This window comes from Mandrillus leucophaeus, unplaced genomic scaffold, assembly GCF_000951045.1.
Source record: "Mandrillus leucophaeus isolate KB7577 unplaced genomic scaffold, Mleu.le_1.0 Scaffold12, whole genome shotgun sequence".
NCBI lineage: Eukaryota > Metazoa > Chordata > Mammalia > Primates > Cercopithecidae > Mandrillus > Mandrillus leucophaeus.
The window spans coordinates 6,985,604-6,999,252 of record NW_012100320.1 but is presented as its reverse complement, the minus strand read 5'-3'; the positions used below and the strand labels follow the sequence as shown (position 1 = coordinate 6,999,252).

The 13,649-nt window shown below is 53.1% G+C and overlaps 1 protein-coding gene across 2 annotated transcripts in view; it reads left to right on the top strand.

The window, feature by feature from the left end:
• The window catches only part of ITGA11 (integrin, alpha 11), a 152,699-nt gene that overhangs the window by 115,968 nt on the left and 23,082 nt on the right, over positions 1 to 13,649 (top strand). For both annotated transcript variants that reach the window (XM_011968759.1, XM_011968764.1), the window contains 7 exons: positions 1,831 to 1,979; positions 5,233 to 5,373; positions 5,650 to 5,853; positions 6,587 to 6,717; positions 9,321 to 9,487; positions 10,802 to 10,944; positions 12,328 to 12,438. In XM_011968759.1, the coding sequence (XP_011824149.1) occupies positions 1,831 to 1,979; positions 5,233 to 5,373; positions 5,650 to 5,853; positions 6,587 to 6,717; positions 9,321 to 9,487; positions 10,802 to 10,944; positions 12,328 to 12,438 (1,046 nt within the window). The remainder of the gene's footprint in view (positions 1 to 1,830; positions 1,980 to 5,232; positions 5,374 to 5,649; positions 5,854 to 6,586; positions 6,718 to 9,320; positions 9,488 to 10,801; positions 10,945 to 12,327; positions 12,439 to 13,649) is intronic.

The window sequence follows — 13,649 nt, the reverse complement described above, 5'->3', positions numbered from 1 at the left end:
TCCCCCTGGCCCAGCAGAGCCACCCTGCTTCCCCTCCCAGAAGACCCTGGTGAGGTAGAACTTGGCTGAAGGACACTCATGAGGCCCAGCTGTCATGCCTTAGCCACAGTCACTGCCTTGGGTGGGAGTGTTGGGGAGTGCCTTTTCTCCTCCTCCTCCTCCCTCTAGGAGTCATCCAGTGAGAGCAGGGTCTGGGTTCTCTCCTGGGGCAGAGATGCCTGCTGGAAGATTCCTCCTGTGTCCCAAGGGAGAGGAGCACTACAGGGGAAGGAGACCAGGAGGCCGGCTCCCAGCCTCCACTGGGGGTGCAGTATAGATTTCGGGCCATGGCCCTACCTTTTCATCAGGCCTTCAGGGAGGCTGGCCCAGCCTCAGAATGGCCCCTACTGCTGGCCAGAGAGCTGCCTGGGAACCAAAGGTGCTGCCTACAGACAGCTGGAAGGCAGGAAGCTCTGTGAGTTTTGAATGCTGACCCACGCCTGCCCCATAGGACACTCGGCCCCCAGACTGCGTGTCAGTGCCCCCCCTTCCAAGCAAGCCCAGAAACTCAAGGCCTACTGAGAACATTTTCAGTAGTGCCCCTGAGGGCTCAGCTCAGAAGAAACCTTTGCTCCACACCACAAGGCTAAGCCCCACCCACCCATATATTTACGGTTGCTCTAAATACATGGCCGTGTTAGCCACCCCTTGTGAGGTCTTGGTATCATGGACCTGTCAAGCCTCATTTCCCCAAGTACAGCCTCAAGAGTGAAAACTGTTGTGTCAGGAACCAGGGTGGTTCACCCCCAGGCACTGAGACAGCTCATCTGTACACCCTGTAGCCACTCTGGAAGCAGCCAATGGGACCCAAGTGACAGTGTTACACACACAGATACACATATGCACACGCATATATGTGCACACACACACACGTGCATTGCAAGAGACATCTGTTCCCCAGAAACAGCCCAGGAACTGTCAACAAAGTCCAACACCCATTTAAAATCTGGGATCCAAGATTATCTGGCAGAAAGTGGGATTCTGGGATGCCATCGGCTTTCCACACCTGCTGGAGCCCACTTTCAGGAGAGTTGCCTGAAGATGCTGCACATTTGCTTCCTGGGTACTGGGTAGGTGATGAGATTCACAGTGATCAGGCACAGCCATACCGGGAGCAGGGATTGGCAGCCTTTCCCAAAGAGCCCCTGGGGTTCCATGTCTTTCTCTTTGGCATGCTGCACGTATGGGACTGACAGGAGCCTGGGAGCTTCCTCCTTTGAGTCTGCAAAGCTTTGGGGTTGCAAGAATCCCTGAGTCCCCATGTGAATATCTGAAGCAGACCAATTCCTTCCACCTTTACGGTTAACACTCTAGTCCTCAGTGGGCCACTCAGCAGGCATTTGTGGTAATAAAGAGGACACTGGTTAGTCCCTAAGAGTGAAGATTGGTGGGGAACCAAAGCAAAGTCTCCCCAATATTAACTGAAGTGAGGCTAGAGTCTGCCCTACTCCCTGCTGCCCTCCGCCGTGCTCATGAGTGGGTGAAGGAGGGATGTGTGCATTTCAAGTTAGTCTTTTAGCAGCCCCACCTGGCTTCCTTTATTTTCTCCAGTAAGGGCTGGGGTGCAGTGAGTCCTCCCTACCCTCCAAACTCCTCTCCTGGGCCCTGCCTCTTCCAGGCCTCCCCAGCTGCCCCTAGGAATTACAGCCCTGCATGATTGAATCTGCTCAGCTGGTCCTGAACCTACCCCACCTCTGGCCCATCCTCTGGCACGGCCGAGCCATGAACCCAGCCAAGCAAGGCCTGCTGAGGACACGGTGCCAAATATCAGCTTGTTTCCTCCTGTGGCAGGGTACACAGTCACATCGGTCGTGTCCTCCAGGCAGGGGCGGGTGTACGTGGCCGGAGCCCCCCGGTTCAACCACACGGGCAAAGTCATCCTGTTCACCATGCACAACAACCGGAGCCTCACCATCCACCAGGCTCTGCGGGGCCAGCAGGTAATGGAGGGGGAGCCTGGGGCAGGGACGGAGGGAAGAGGGGCGGATCAGACAAATGGGAGGGCAGTGAATACAGCATGCCTGGGCCACTGGGTGCTCCGAAGGGCAGTCATGTTCCTCCAGCCACCTTCATGCTGCCAAGAGTGGCAGGAGTGTGCATCCACCCACAGAAGGACCCATAGGTCCTCCAGGATGCCAGCTGCTTCCCTTTTCCTGGAATGGAAGCAATGAGGAATGGGAAGGCTGCCAGTGCCACTGCCCCACAGGGAGGTGATTGGCAACCAGACTGTGCTGCTAAGAGTCGTGTGTTGGACAGTGATGAATGCAAATCGGAAAGCTATGATAAGAGTCATTGGTGGTGAAAACGGGGCTCCAATCCAAGTCACTTCCAGCGCAGAGGAAAACTGGGCTCCTGGGAAGCAATGTGGCTTTTCCAGGGTTCTATGGTGAATTCATGACTGGGTCAAGCCAAGAACCCTCTTGGTGGGGCTGCCTGCATCATGCCACCTTCTGACCCCCAATAACCCCAAAACCAGTCCTGGGCTCCTCCTGACCAGCAGCATCCGTGCCCTCTCTAGGCCGGAGCTGAGTGCTGTCCAGGCCCTTCCATGTTGTCCCCAGCTCCCTGTCAACTCTCCTGAGCCTGGGAGCAGCCCTGTCTCCTGAGCCCATGACTGCCCTTGGCCTGTCACTGTGAGAACCTGCTCCTCACCGAGTCTAACCTAAATCCGTCTCGCTGCAGAGTGCCACCCTCCTGCCATTCCTCCTCCTGTTTCTTGGGTGCGGGCCATTCCAGGCGGCGAAGCTCTCACCCTCCACCCTGCCTGCCCACACTCGCCCAGGGCCAACTCTTTTGAAATGGAGGGCTAGACCTTGAGAGCTGGAGGGAATTTGCTGATGAATTTATGACATTTTTCCTGCCCAGTTCCGCCTCCAACATCCGAAGGAGAAACCGCAGTGCTGAAGGCAGCTAAATTAAGTGAATTCCAAATCGCGGTGACCCACATAGCTGAGGCCACATATTTAGACAAATTTCCCCCGCCCCCTCCCTCACTTGCTCTCTGTCTGCTTCTTAGTTACTTTATGTAGGCACATCTTTTCCCTCTCCCACCCATGTGTACTATTTCCCTTTCCTCTCTTCTAAATTTTTTTATCTTTCTCCTCAGTTAAAAGCTTTTAATCCTTGAGAATAGATTTCTTCTGAAAACACACTAAGCCAGAGAAGGACGGGGTAGGCAGAGTCATGGGCCAGGGTGTCAGGCAGACCCCAATTCCAACCAGCTTGGCGGTGACCAGGTGACCGGCCTTCTGACCTTGGGCAAGAAACTCCAATTCTCTGAGTTTTGGTTCCTTCTCTTGTAAAATGAGGATGACCCTCTCTCCTAGCAGCATGGGGCTCACATGAGCTAACCCAAGGCTATAAACCATCCCAAACAGGGCTTGTCCACGAACAGGGTGCCTTCCCCTTTCCTAAGAAACCCAGCTTTAATTAAGTACTTTCTGTGTACCAGGCACAGTACCCTGGCCCAGAGGGAACACAGCAGGTTCAATGCCCACCCTCATGAGGATCCCAGCAGAGGGAACAAGGGCTGGTGGGAGGAGTGTGGAGCTGAAGGCACATGGAAAAGGGGCAGGGAGCAGAGTGGAGAAGGTCAAGGACAGCTTCTAACAGGAAGTGACACTTCAGTTGAGACCTGAGGGATGGCAGGGGATGATCTGGGGAGGACGCAGGGGCGGGGAGTGCATGCAAGAGAAAAGTTTGTGCAGAGGGAAGCCTGGAAGCCGGCCAAGGCCGGGGGCTTTTGGAGAAGAGAAATAACTCAGTTTGGCAGGACCCAGGAGCACTGCGTTGGGAGCAGGAGCTTGTGGGGACAGAGGCTGGGGAGGGAGGCTGGTCCAGCACGGTCCTGCTGGAGAGTTTAGATACCACCCCAAAAGCAAGAGGTGGAATGGTGTTAGAGGCCACGCCAGCTGCTATGGGGGTGGGCTGAAGGGGCCAGCCTGAGGCTGGAAGGCCCTTTAGAAGGCGCCTCACCTAGGGAAGAAGCAGGGGGGAGTAGTTGGTGAATTGGCACCCACCAGGTAGGACTTGCTGGCAGGTTTGCAGGTGGGAGAGGTGGAGGACGGATCAGGGTTTCTGGGTTTCTGAGGAGGGGGTGGATGGCGTCCTCACTGAAGTGGGAAGCACTGCACATCTTTCCCCAAACGGAAGGGGAACACAGCAAGTGCTCAGACACTGAAATAAATCATAATTCACCATCCACGATGCTAATGCCAGAATGATTTATAACATCAAAAATGAAAAACAGTGGCTCACACCTGTAATCCCAGAACTTTGAGAGGGTGAGGTGGGAGGATCACTGGAGCACAGGAGTTCCAGACCAGCCTGGGCAACATAGTGAGACTCTATCTCTACAAATAATTTTTAAAAATAGTCAGGAGCAGTGGCAAGTGCCTGTGGTCCCAGCTACTCAGGAGGCTGAGGTGGGAGGATCACTTGAACCCAGGAGTTCGAGGCTACAGTGAGCCAAGATTGCACCATTGCACTCCAGCCTGGGTGACAGAGCAAAACCTTGTCTCAAAAAAAAAAACAAACAAAAAAAAAAAACAAGCTAACTGTCCAGCAATAATTGATTAAATACATTATGATACATGCATAATTTTAAGCACTGTGGAATCATCAGTGATTATGTTGTAGATGAAAATATAATACATCATAGAAAAATGTTGATGATATATTGTTTTATTTAAAAATCAGTATATAAACTATATTTGCATTATTACTCCAATTCGTAAAAATAAAACACAAGTACAAATAGGCAACATGCCTCAGGGGAAAAAAACTAGAAGAAAATCCGCTAAAACATTCATGGTAGTTATATTTGGATGTCAGGATTGTGGGTAACTTTTGTTTTCTTCTTCATACTTTTAAATATTCTCCTTATTTTTTGCCATTATTTCACTTTACACACAAGACAAATGGCCACCAATAAAATTAACAGAAAGAAAGAAGAGTGGGAAGGGGATAATGACAGAAGGAAAAGAGGGAAGGGGAGAAGGGCAAACTGAAAACAGGCAAGTCCGCTCTGAGGGAGAGGAGAGAGAGGGAGCGCATGAGAAGGGAGGACCCATTTGTTCACCAAAAATTCTGAGTCAAAAGATGACCTTGGCTTCCCTCTGCCGGTGAGGCAAGGACTCTGGGCTGTGCGAGCTGGGCAGCCAGCCCACTCCTCTCTCCCATCACGTGCCGCAGATAGGCTCTTACTTTGGGAGTGAGATCACCTCGGTGGACATTGACGGCGATGGTGTCACTGATGTCCTGCTGGTGGGTGCACCCATGTACTTCAGCGAGGGCCGCGAGCGAGGCAAAGTGTATGTCTACGAACTGAGACAGGTACAGCTGGGCAGGGGCTGAGCAGCTTCTCGGGGGCCCCCAGCCTCTGCTTTGACTTGGGTAGCCACGAGGGAAATGGGTTACTAGCGAGGCCAGTGCTGGAGCCAGGCCTGGGGAGAATCAGAGCCTCCTCTGTGGCTGGGCTCATATAGCCAGAGACGGGGATCTGGGGGAATGGAGTGGGGAGAGGATGCGAGAGCAGCCTGCAGAGGGAATTATGAGCCTGGGGACTTTTGCCAAGCCCTCCCCAGCCTTTTTCTGCTCCTGGTTTTGCAGAACCGGTTTGTTTATAACGGAACGCTCAAGGATTCACACAGTTACCAGAATGCCCGGTTTGGGTCCTCCATTGCCTCAGTTCGAGACCTCAACCAGGATTCCTACGACGATGTGGTGGTGGGAGCGCCCCTGGAGGACAACCACGCAGGAGCCATCTACATCTTCCACGGCTTCCGAGGCAGCATCCTGAAGACACCTAAGCAGGTCAGGCTTCCCCGGGGAAGTGGATGGAGCAAATGGGGCTGCAGGAGTCCCAGGAGCTTCTGTGCCTCATCTGGTTCAGGATTTTCTTCCGTGCCCTCTCACAGGAACGGATGCCAATCTGTTCTGGTCATGCTTCCCCACGTGGAAATTTTGAAAAGGGCACATTTTACCTTCAGGACCCCCCACCACCACCACCCACTTTGGCACCCTCTCCCTGCTTACCTTTATCCTCCCCCAACAACAAACAACAGCAAATCCCTGGCACCTGACCCTCACTCCTCCCAAGACGTGCACACATGCAATTGCCTACCAGTGGAGCATCTCTTCTGGGCTCACTCTTCTCTGGAAGCGCTTCGTGCTAGAAATCGTGCCCACCTCAAAACCGACCCGTCTTGGGTCCCATCCCCTGAGGATCATCCTTTTGCCCCACGGTTTATTAGTAAGATAGCCTAAAAAATAGACCAGTGTGAGAGACGTGGATGGGTCGCTTGCCAGGTCACATGTATTTACACTTAATAGGGAACTCTTTTAAGACACGATATTTTAATCCAAAAGAATGACTTGAATGGTAGGAATTTCAGGTGCCGTGACAGGCCAGGAGAGGAGATTGCTTTGGGTTGGGGAAGCTTCTTCGTGATTTCAAACAGGCTCCCGATTGTTCCTGCAGCTCAGGGCCGCCCACCCCCACACTCACGGTGTGCATGCCCTCCTGCTCTCTTCCTGCTCCCTGCAGAGAATCACAGCCTCAGAGCTGGCTACCGGCCTCCAGTATTTTGGCTGCAGCATCCACGGGCAATTGGACCTCAATGAGGATGGGCTCATCGACCTGGCAGTGGGAGCCCTTGGCAACGCTGTGATTCTCTGGTTGGTTCCCCCACTGTTCCCACCTCCTGGGCTCTCCTGAAGGTCACAATGAATGCAGGGGTTTTAAAAACGGGCTTCAGGATCTTTTTCTCTTGTCTTTAACTGCTCTCAGCTAGACTCACCCTGTTCTTACCCCAACTTGCTTACACATTTCCTTTTGGTGGAATCCGTGTAAATTCAGTATAAATTGAAGTCCTGTCCAAAAGCCCCCGCTCTTAGAATTTGTCCTAAAAGTTCTGGCTACTCGAGCATGTCCTCCACTTCAGCTTTTCAAGCTATAACACTTGCAGGAGCAAGCTGAGCATATTTTTACCATCTGGGAGGACCTTTCCTTCTACCCTGGCGTGGAGGAATGTTTCTCTAATACGGAGATTTCTTTCCTCCAAAGCACTCTGACTTCTTGCTTCCTTTCTTCGGGGCTTCATTTTCATGCTTCCTAAACACCCATTTATTTTACCATATGTTGGCTACTTTTTGAGCCAGAAAAAAAAGACCTTGAGTATTTTTTCATATATGTTGATGAGGTATTTTTCATCATAAATACAATAACATAAAGAACATTTATAAGATAAAGAAAAGAATGACTCAGCCTGCCATCACCTTAACAATGCCACTATTAATATTGTGGCATATCTTCTCCCAGTCCTTTTTCCGCTGCTTCTAATTTTATATAAATGCAATTATATCCACCCTACAACTTTAAAAAGGCATTGAACAGAGATATATAACTTCACAGGGAGAATAAAGGAAAGGACGGGCTCCTGTTCGCAAGGCTACTACAACCCAAGGGGGAAATGTCTTCCTCCGGGTTCCCTAGAAAACAGAGCCTGAGGCAAAAGCCTCTTGAATGCTTTGGGAGTGGGGTGCAATCCCAGAAGCAAAAGTGAAGCCGGAAGGGAGCGCAGATGCAGAGCAAGCCAGCGTGTCTTCACCACGCGTACTGCTCTTTGCTCAGCATCTCGGCATTTCCAGTGTGGCATAACACAGCCCATTGTAGGGAAAGAAGGGAGAGCAGCAGACTTGTGGCTCCTTCAGATCCCTCATTTGTCATGGCCAGAGCATCTGCTGCCCGACAGTCCTGGTGGTGTCCCCTGGCCCTCTAGGCAGCACTGGGAAGCCAGGGCCTGTGCAGCCCAGCTAGTGTACAGGAGCAGGGTCTGTCTCTTCGAAGGTCTGTGCTGCATGTGGGGGCTCTTAGGTCCTTGGTGGTGGTGATGGTGGCAGCAACAGCAGCCTGGGCTTGCAAGGCGTGGTAAAGGTGTTCACTGCGTTGGTTCCAACCAAGAAAGCAAGGCAGATGACCAAGGCCCGGGGAGAGGGGTACAGAGAACCTAGCAGGTCTTTAAAGTAACACATAAACTTCTCTACAGGAAACCAGATACACATATGCACACACACCCCAAGATAATCAGAATCACAGAAATGATTGGATCAAGTTCTAGCTTTTGAAGTCCACACTTATGTGCTACCTAAATAGTGATGAGATTGTGGGCCAGAGTCCTCTGGGAAGACTTTATGGTCAAGCTGCATAGTTCTCAAACATGACTGCCCGTTAGGATCGCCAGGGGAGCTTTTAAAATGTCATTGCCCAGGCTTTACCCACACCAATTAAAGCAGAATTCTGTGGAGGGACCTGCGCAGCAGTAATTTTTTTAAAACTCCCCAAGTGATTCCAATGGGCAGTCAAGTTTGAGAACTTCAGATGTAGCCCACTGTGTTGACACAGCACTCTACACCGTCAAAGGACATTCTCACCTCCTCCGATCCTCACAATCCCCCATTGCAGAGATCATGTGACCTGCCAAGGTCGAGTATTGGCACAGATCATCACGTTGAAGCTATGAAACCTCTAAGCCACTCTACTCCTATTTCTTTCCATCTACATTCATGGTTGGGAGAGGCAATAGGTTTCGTTCCTAATTACATTTGACTTAGGCTGGTATAAGGGTAAATTTGTATTTCCTTAGTTACCTGGATGGGGTGGTGTGGGGGTGGATGGGTGCTGGCTGCATGCTGGAATCACCTAGGGTACTTTAACGCCTCGCTCTTCAAAGTGTGGTCCATGGAACGTTCACATCACCTGGGAGCTTGTTAGAAATGCAAAATCGGTGCCAAGCTATTGGATCAGAATCTGCATTTTAACACGATCCCCAGGGGGCATGCACACATATGAAAATTTCAGAGGCACTGCTTTAAAACCTGCGAAGGCCTGATTCTGATGCGGTTTTGCCTAGGGTGTAGCTGAGGCACCAGGATTTTTTTAAGCTCTTCAGATGACTCACATGTGCATCCAGGGTGGGGAACCACTGCTAGAAAAGGTGATGAGGGAGCAAAGGGGAGTCAGCATGATCCACAGCGAGCACAGCCCCTGGGGGAAAGTGCTGAGAGGCTGCATGGAGGGGCTGTGAGGTAGCTGAGCCCCTCTTTCCCCTGTGCTCCCTCTTGCCAATCCTTTGACATCCAAAGCCCCCTCCATCCTCCACCTCACCCCCTCCAGTGGCTTTGCAGATTCCACTCGAATCTGGTTCTTGTCTTTCCCCGTGGTCACAGCAGGGCAGCCTGAGCCCCTGCCCCACCCCAGCTCACTGGCCCTTCTCCCGCAGGTCCCGCCCTGTGGTTCAGATCAATGCCAGCCTCCACTTTGAGCCATCCAAGATCAACATCTTCCACAGAGACTGCAAGCGCAGTGGCAGGGATGCCACCTGCCTGGCCGCCTTCCTCTGCTTCACACCCGTCTTCCTGGCACCCCACTTCCAAACGACAACTGTTGGTAAAGCAGGCCCCTCCTTTCTCCTCACCCCCTGGCTCCAGTCTCCCCCTGCACCTTACTCTATTTCAAAGCCTGGGCTTTTCCTGAAATGGATGCTGAGTGCCAAAGAGGGGATGTCATGCCAGGGTGAGAGTGGCAGTGAGCAGGGGTGATCATGACAGGGAGGACAAGAGAAGAAGGAAACAGTCTGGGCGCAGAGTTTGGATCAGAACACAGGACTGATGCCAGTGGAGCAAAGTGGGGTGCGGAAACCCAGAAGTCTGCCTGGATGCAGAGGAAGAGGCAGACCCAGGAATCCTACAGTGGGGGTCCTGGAAACCAGAAGTCCAGGTCAATGAGACCCCAGCATCTGGGAGCCCCGTTCAGAAGTGGGTGTGAGTCTGCAGCAGGGAGCCCCGCTCAGAAGTGGGTGTGAGTCCGTGGCAGGGAGCCTTGCTCAGAAGTGGGTGTGAGTCCGCAGCGGGGCAGTTTCCTTCTGAGGGTCCATCACTTCCAGCTAAGTTGAGTCAGATACATCCTCTTGACAGCCCCGGGTCCAGGTGGTCTCAGGAAGTGTGCTGCAGGTTCCAGGACTGTCAGCGCTGGCACAGGAAATGGGGACTCAGGGAGTGTCTCAGCCAAGGTGCAGGACCAGACAGAGACCAAAAGGAAGATGAGAACAAAGGCGGGCCTGGGGTCTGTGCCCCTCTCTTTCAACTTCCATCCCTGAGAGGAGACAGATATGAGAGCCAGCAGCAAGCTGCGGGCGGGCTGGAGAGCAGGAGAAGGGACTGAGTCTTTCCTGGAATTGGCAAAACCTAATTGAAGGGGAGGAGGCTGCAGGTTTTATGCCCCAGAATAGAGTCAAAGGTTTGAGGAGACGGCGGGAAGGGGCTGGCCAGCCCTCCTTGGTGTGACAGGAAGTACCCAGCAAAGGCTCTGACCAGCCCTGAGGGGGATCCCAGAGCCCAGGGAGAGACAGGGAAGGTGGAGGGAGAGGCGGAGGGGGTTGTTGACTGCAGCAGGGGCTCAACATGGCACCGCCCTGGCCCCACATCCTGTCTCCCCTCCCTGTCTGCGGTGTTCACTTTCCTTCCATTTCTTCCTCCTGCTCTTTCTCCACCCTCTTCCTCCCCCTTTTCTTTGGTTCCTTCCTTTCCCTTCCTCATGCAACCACTTGCTCTCCATGTGGGAGTTTCTCACCCACACTGGGGCTCGTGAGAGGAAAGGAATAGCTCTCCCCTGGCCAGCCTGGGGGGCTTCCTGGAGGAGGCAGACAGTCTTGGATGGGCATGTGACTCCACCTTTGTGGTCTTGCCCTCTCCCCTCCTGCAGGCATCAGATACAATGCCACCATGGACGAGAGGCGGTATACACCGAGGGCCCACCTGGACGAGGGCGGGGACCGATTCACCAACAGAGCTGTCCTGCTCTCCTCCGGCCAGGAGCTCTGTGAGAGGATCAACTTCCATGTTCTGGTGAGCTGGTAGCCCCACCAGCAGAGCCCAGGCTCCTACAGGAAGGAGCACCTGCCGTGGGAGAGGCAGAGAGTCCACCTGGTGCCTGGCTGGTTCTGAGCCCCCAGCAGACCTCAGGAAGCCAGCCGGGGTCTGTATCCCCTGAACTTGGCCACTCCACATTCCCACCTCATGCCCCAGAGACATGCTACACACCACCTCACTGGACCTCCTTCCAAAACCTCTTATCCTGCCGCTCTCAGATGCCGAGGGAAGGAAGGTGGGCTCAGTAGGTCCAGCAGAGAGAACCAGGAGCAGCCAGTTGGGGGCACGGCCCCAAAGGGAGGGATAAGCAGGCAGCAGCTAACAATTGAAGGCCAGGTCCAGGAGGCAGTGGCATGTACAAAACGGGAGGAGAGACAGAGAGGGGCGCCAGTGATGTCACGAGCAGGGTAGTGGCCTGGTGCCCCATTTTATAGCTAAGGAAGAGGATGACAGGTTTACTTCCATCCAGAGCTCCAGCCTCAGAGATGCAAGCAGGGTCACTCAGAGCCCTCCTGGCCCCAGTAGTTCAATGGCCAGAGGTCAGAGACATGAGCAGGTGTGAGAAGGCACATCCCTGTTAAGGGGTCCCCTGAGATGCATCCACACCAGCAGCATCCTCACCCTCCCCACAAACTTGGAAATTCACATGTTCTGACTCAGAAACTCTGGGAATGGGGCCAGCATCCCATATTTTAACAAGCTCCCAGGGGACTCTGATACCAGCTCAGGTTTGAGAGCCACTGCCTTTATATAATCAGGATTGCAAGTTCCAAGGGGAAGTTTTTAGGCAGCTATAAGCCACCCTTTTACTTACCATCTATGCTCAGAACCAACCTGAGTGCCCCTGTCTTGCTCACAAGTTTGTTCATTCACCCATTCCACATGCTGAAGCCCTCGTTACAGTGCTAGGGCCATGCTGGGAGGCTCCAGGCCCATTCCTTGCTTGGGAAGGAAGAGTGACCACAGTCAAATGGTTCAAATGCTACGTGAGCAGCAGGCGTAACTGGTCTGAACAGAGTGGTGGGTGGGGTGGGATGCGGGCCAGCACTGCCAGGCTTCCCGGAGGCCAAGGTATCCGGGCAATGGGAGTCTGGCCCTGAAGGATGCGCAGGAGCTTGGTGAAACAGCCAGACAGCTAGGTTGGCATGAGCTGAGCTTGGAGCTCCTTTCACAGAGGCACACTCTTCCCACCAACAGACCCGCTAGAAACCTCCATCCACCCGCGGACTCATCCTGAGGGGACAGGGCAGCTGCCCTGCCACCTTAGGAAGGTGAAAGTTCTATCTCAGCATCCATGGTCCTGGCTCATAAAATGACGTTCTCTCCTCCCTCACCCCTGCCCTCGTCTCCACCCCCCAGGACACTGCTGACTACGTGAAGCCAGTGACTTTCTCAGCCGAGTATTCCCTGGAGGACCCTGACCATGGCCCCATGCTGGACGACGGCTGGCCCACCACCCTCAGAGTCTCGGTACATCTCGGTACAGGGCATGCACCTCAGGCATGAACCCCACCCCCACCTCCACTTCCTCCCCAAAGGCCAGAGCCTGAGTGTGCCGGGTGCAGAGGACACCATCCCTCACCTCGCCTTCCCACCTTCTGTCCCGGCAAACCCACAGTGTGGCCGCTTCCCACCTCCCTCGGGGCCTGTGCTGAGTATTAGCAGATCAATTCCTTAAGGGCAAGGCCCAGGCCTTCTCCTGTTCAAGGTTCCCCATATCCCCAGCACAGGGGAATAAGGGGTGAGCACTGGAGAAATACAAAGAATCACTGGATGAGAAGGGACCTGAGATCTTGATCACCCACCTCCCTCCTTTACAGATGAGGACAATGGAGACCAGAGAGTGACTCTTAGAACTCTTAGAGTTCTGCTTGTTAGATGACTAATTGATTCACAGAGCTCCTAAGTATTGCAAAAAGAAGTGTTTTAACTGATTGACAGAGCTCCTAAGCATTCCAAAAAGAAGCGGCCCCATCCCTCAACCGCACTTTCTAATCCCTGGCTCTAAGGCATCCAAAATGTTTGACATCTAACATTCAGATGCCCCCTGCAGCTGCAACTCCATGTAAATCCCATTCAAGGAAAATGTCAGGCAGTGATCAATTCTGCTGCTGCGCTGTAAGAGCAGGCAAAAGTTGTAAAATGGAATAGCTAATGCCTGAACCTTGAGGATTTAGGAGACAACTTTTAAACACACCACGGCACTCTTAAGCCATTCTGTGAGGTCCAGTCACTGAGCAACGTCTGTGTGAGTGACACAGTCTGGCCAGGAAGCAGTTTCAGAATTATTCAAGTTCTTACTTGCATTTCTTCAACACCAGGAAAGGACTGTACAGTCCGCAGCAATGCCCCTGAAAACCTCCCCTTCTCTCCTTCACACCCATCATCCCCCACAGCCCCTCCACACCCCTCTCCCCAGGCCTCCCACAGTCCCCCGCCAAACCCCCGTCCTCACGCCTCCCCACCATCCTCCTAAGTCTGCGCCCCTGGGCTGGCGAAGTTGGATTCCTCGTTAGTGAGCCGGAGAAGGGGAAAGCTGGGTGCACTAAGTCATTTTTGTCCTCTCACAGTAATTACAAAGTCACTATGGCAAATGAATGAGTACATGGCACTTACCCCACAAGCAGGCTGAAGCCCACAGTGCAGATTAACACACAGGGTAATCCCTGCTCTGACACCGA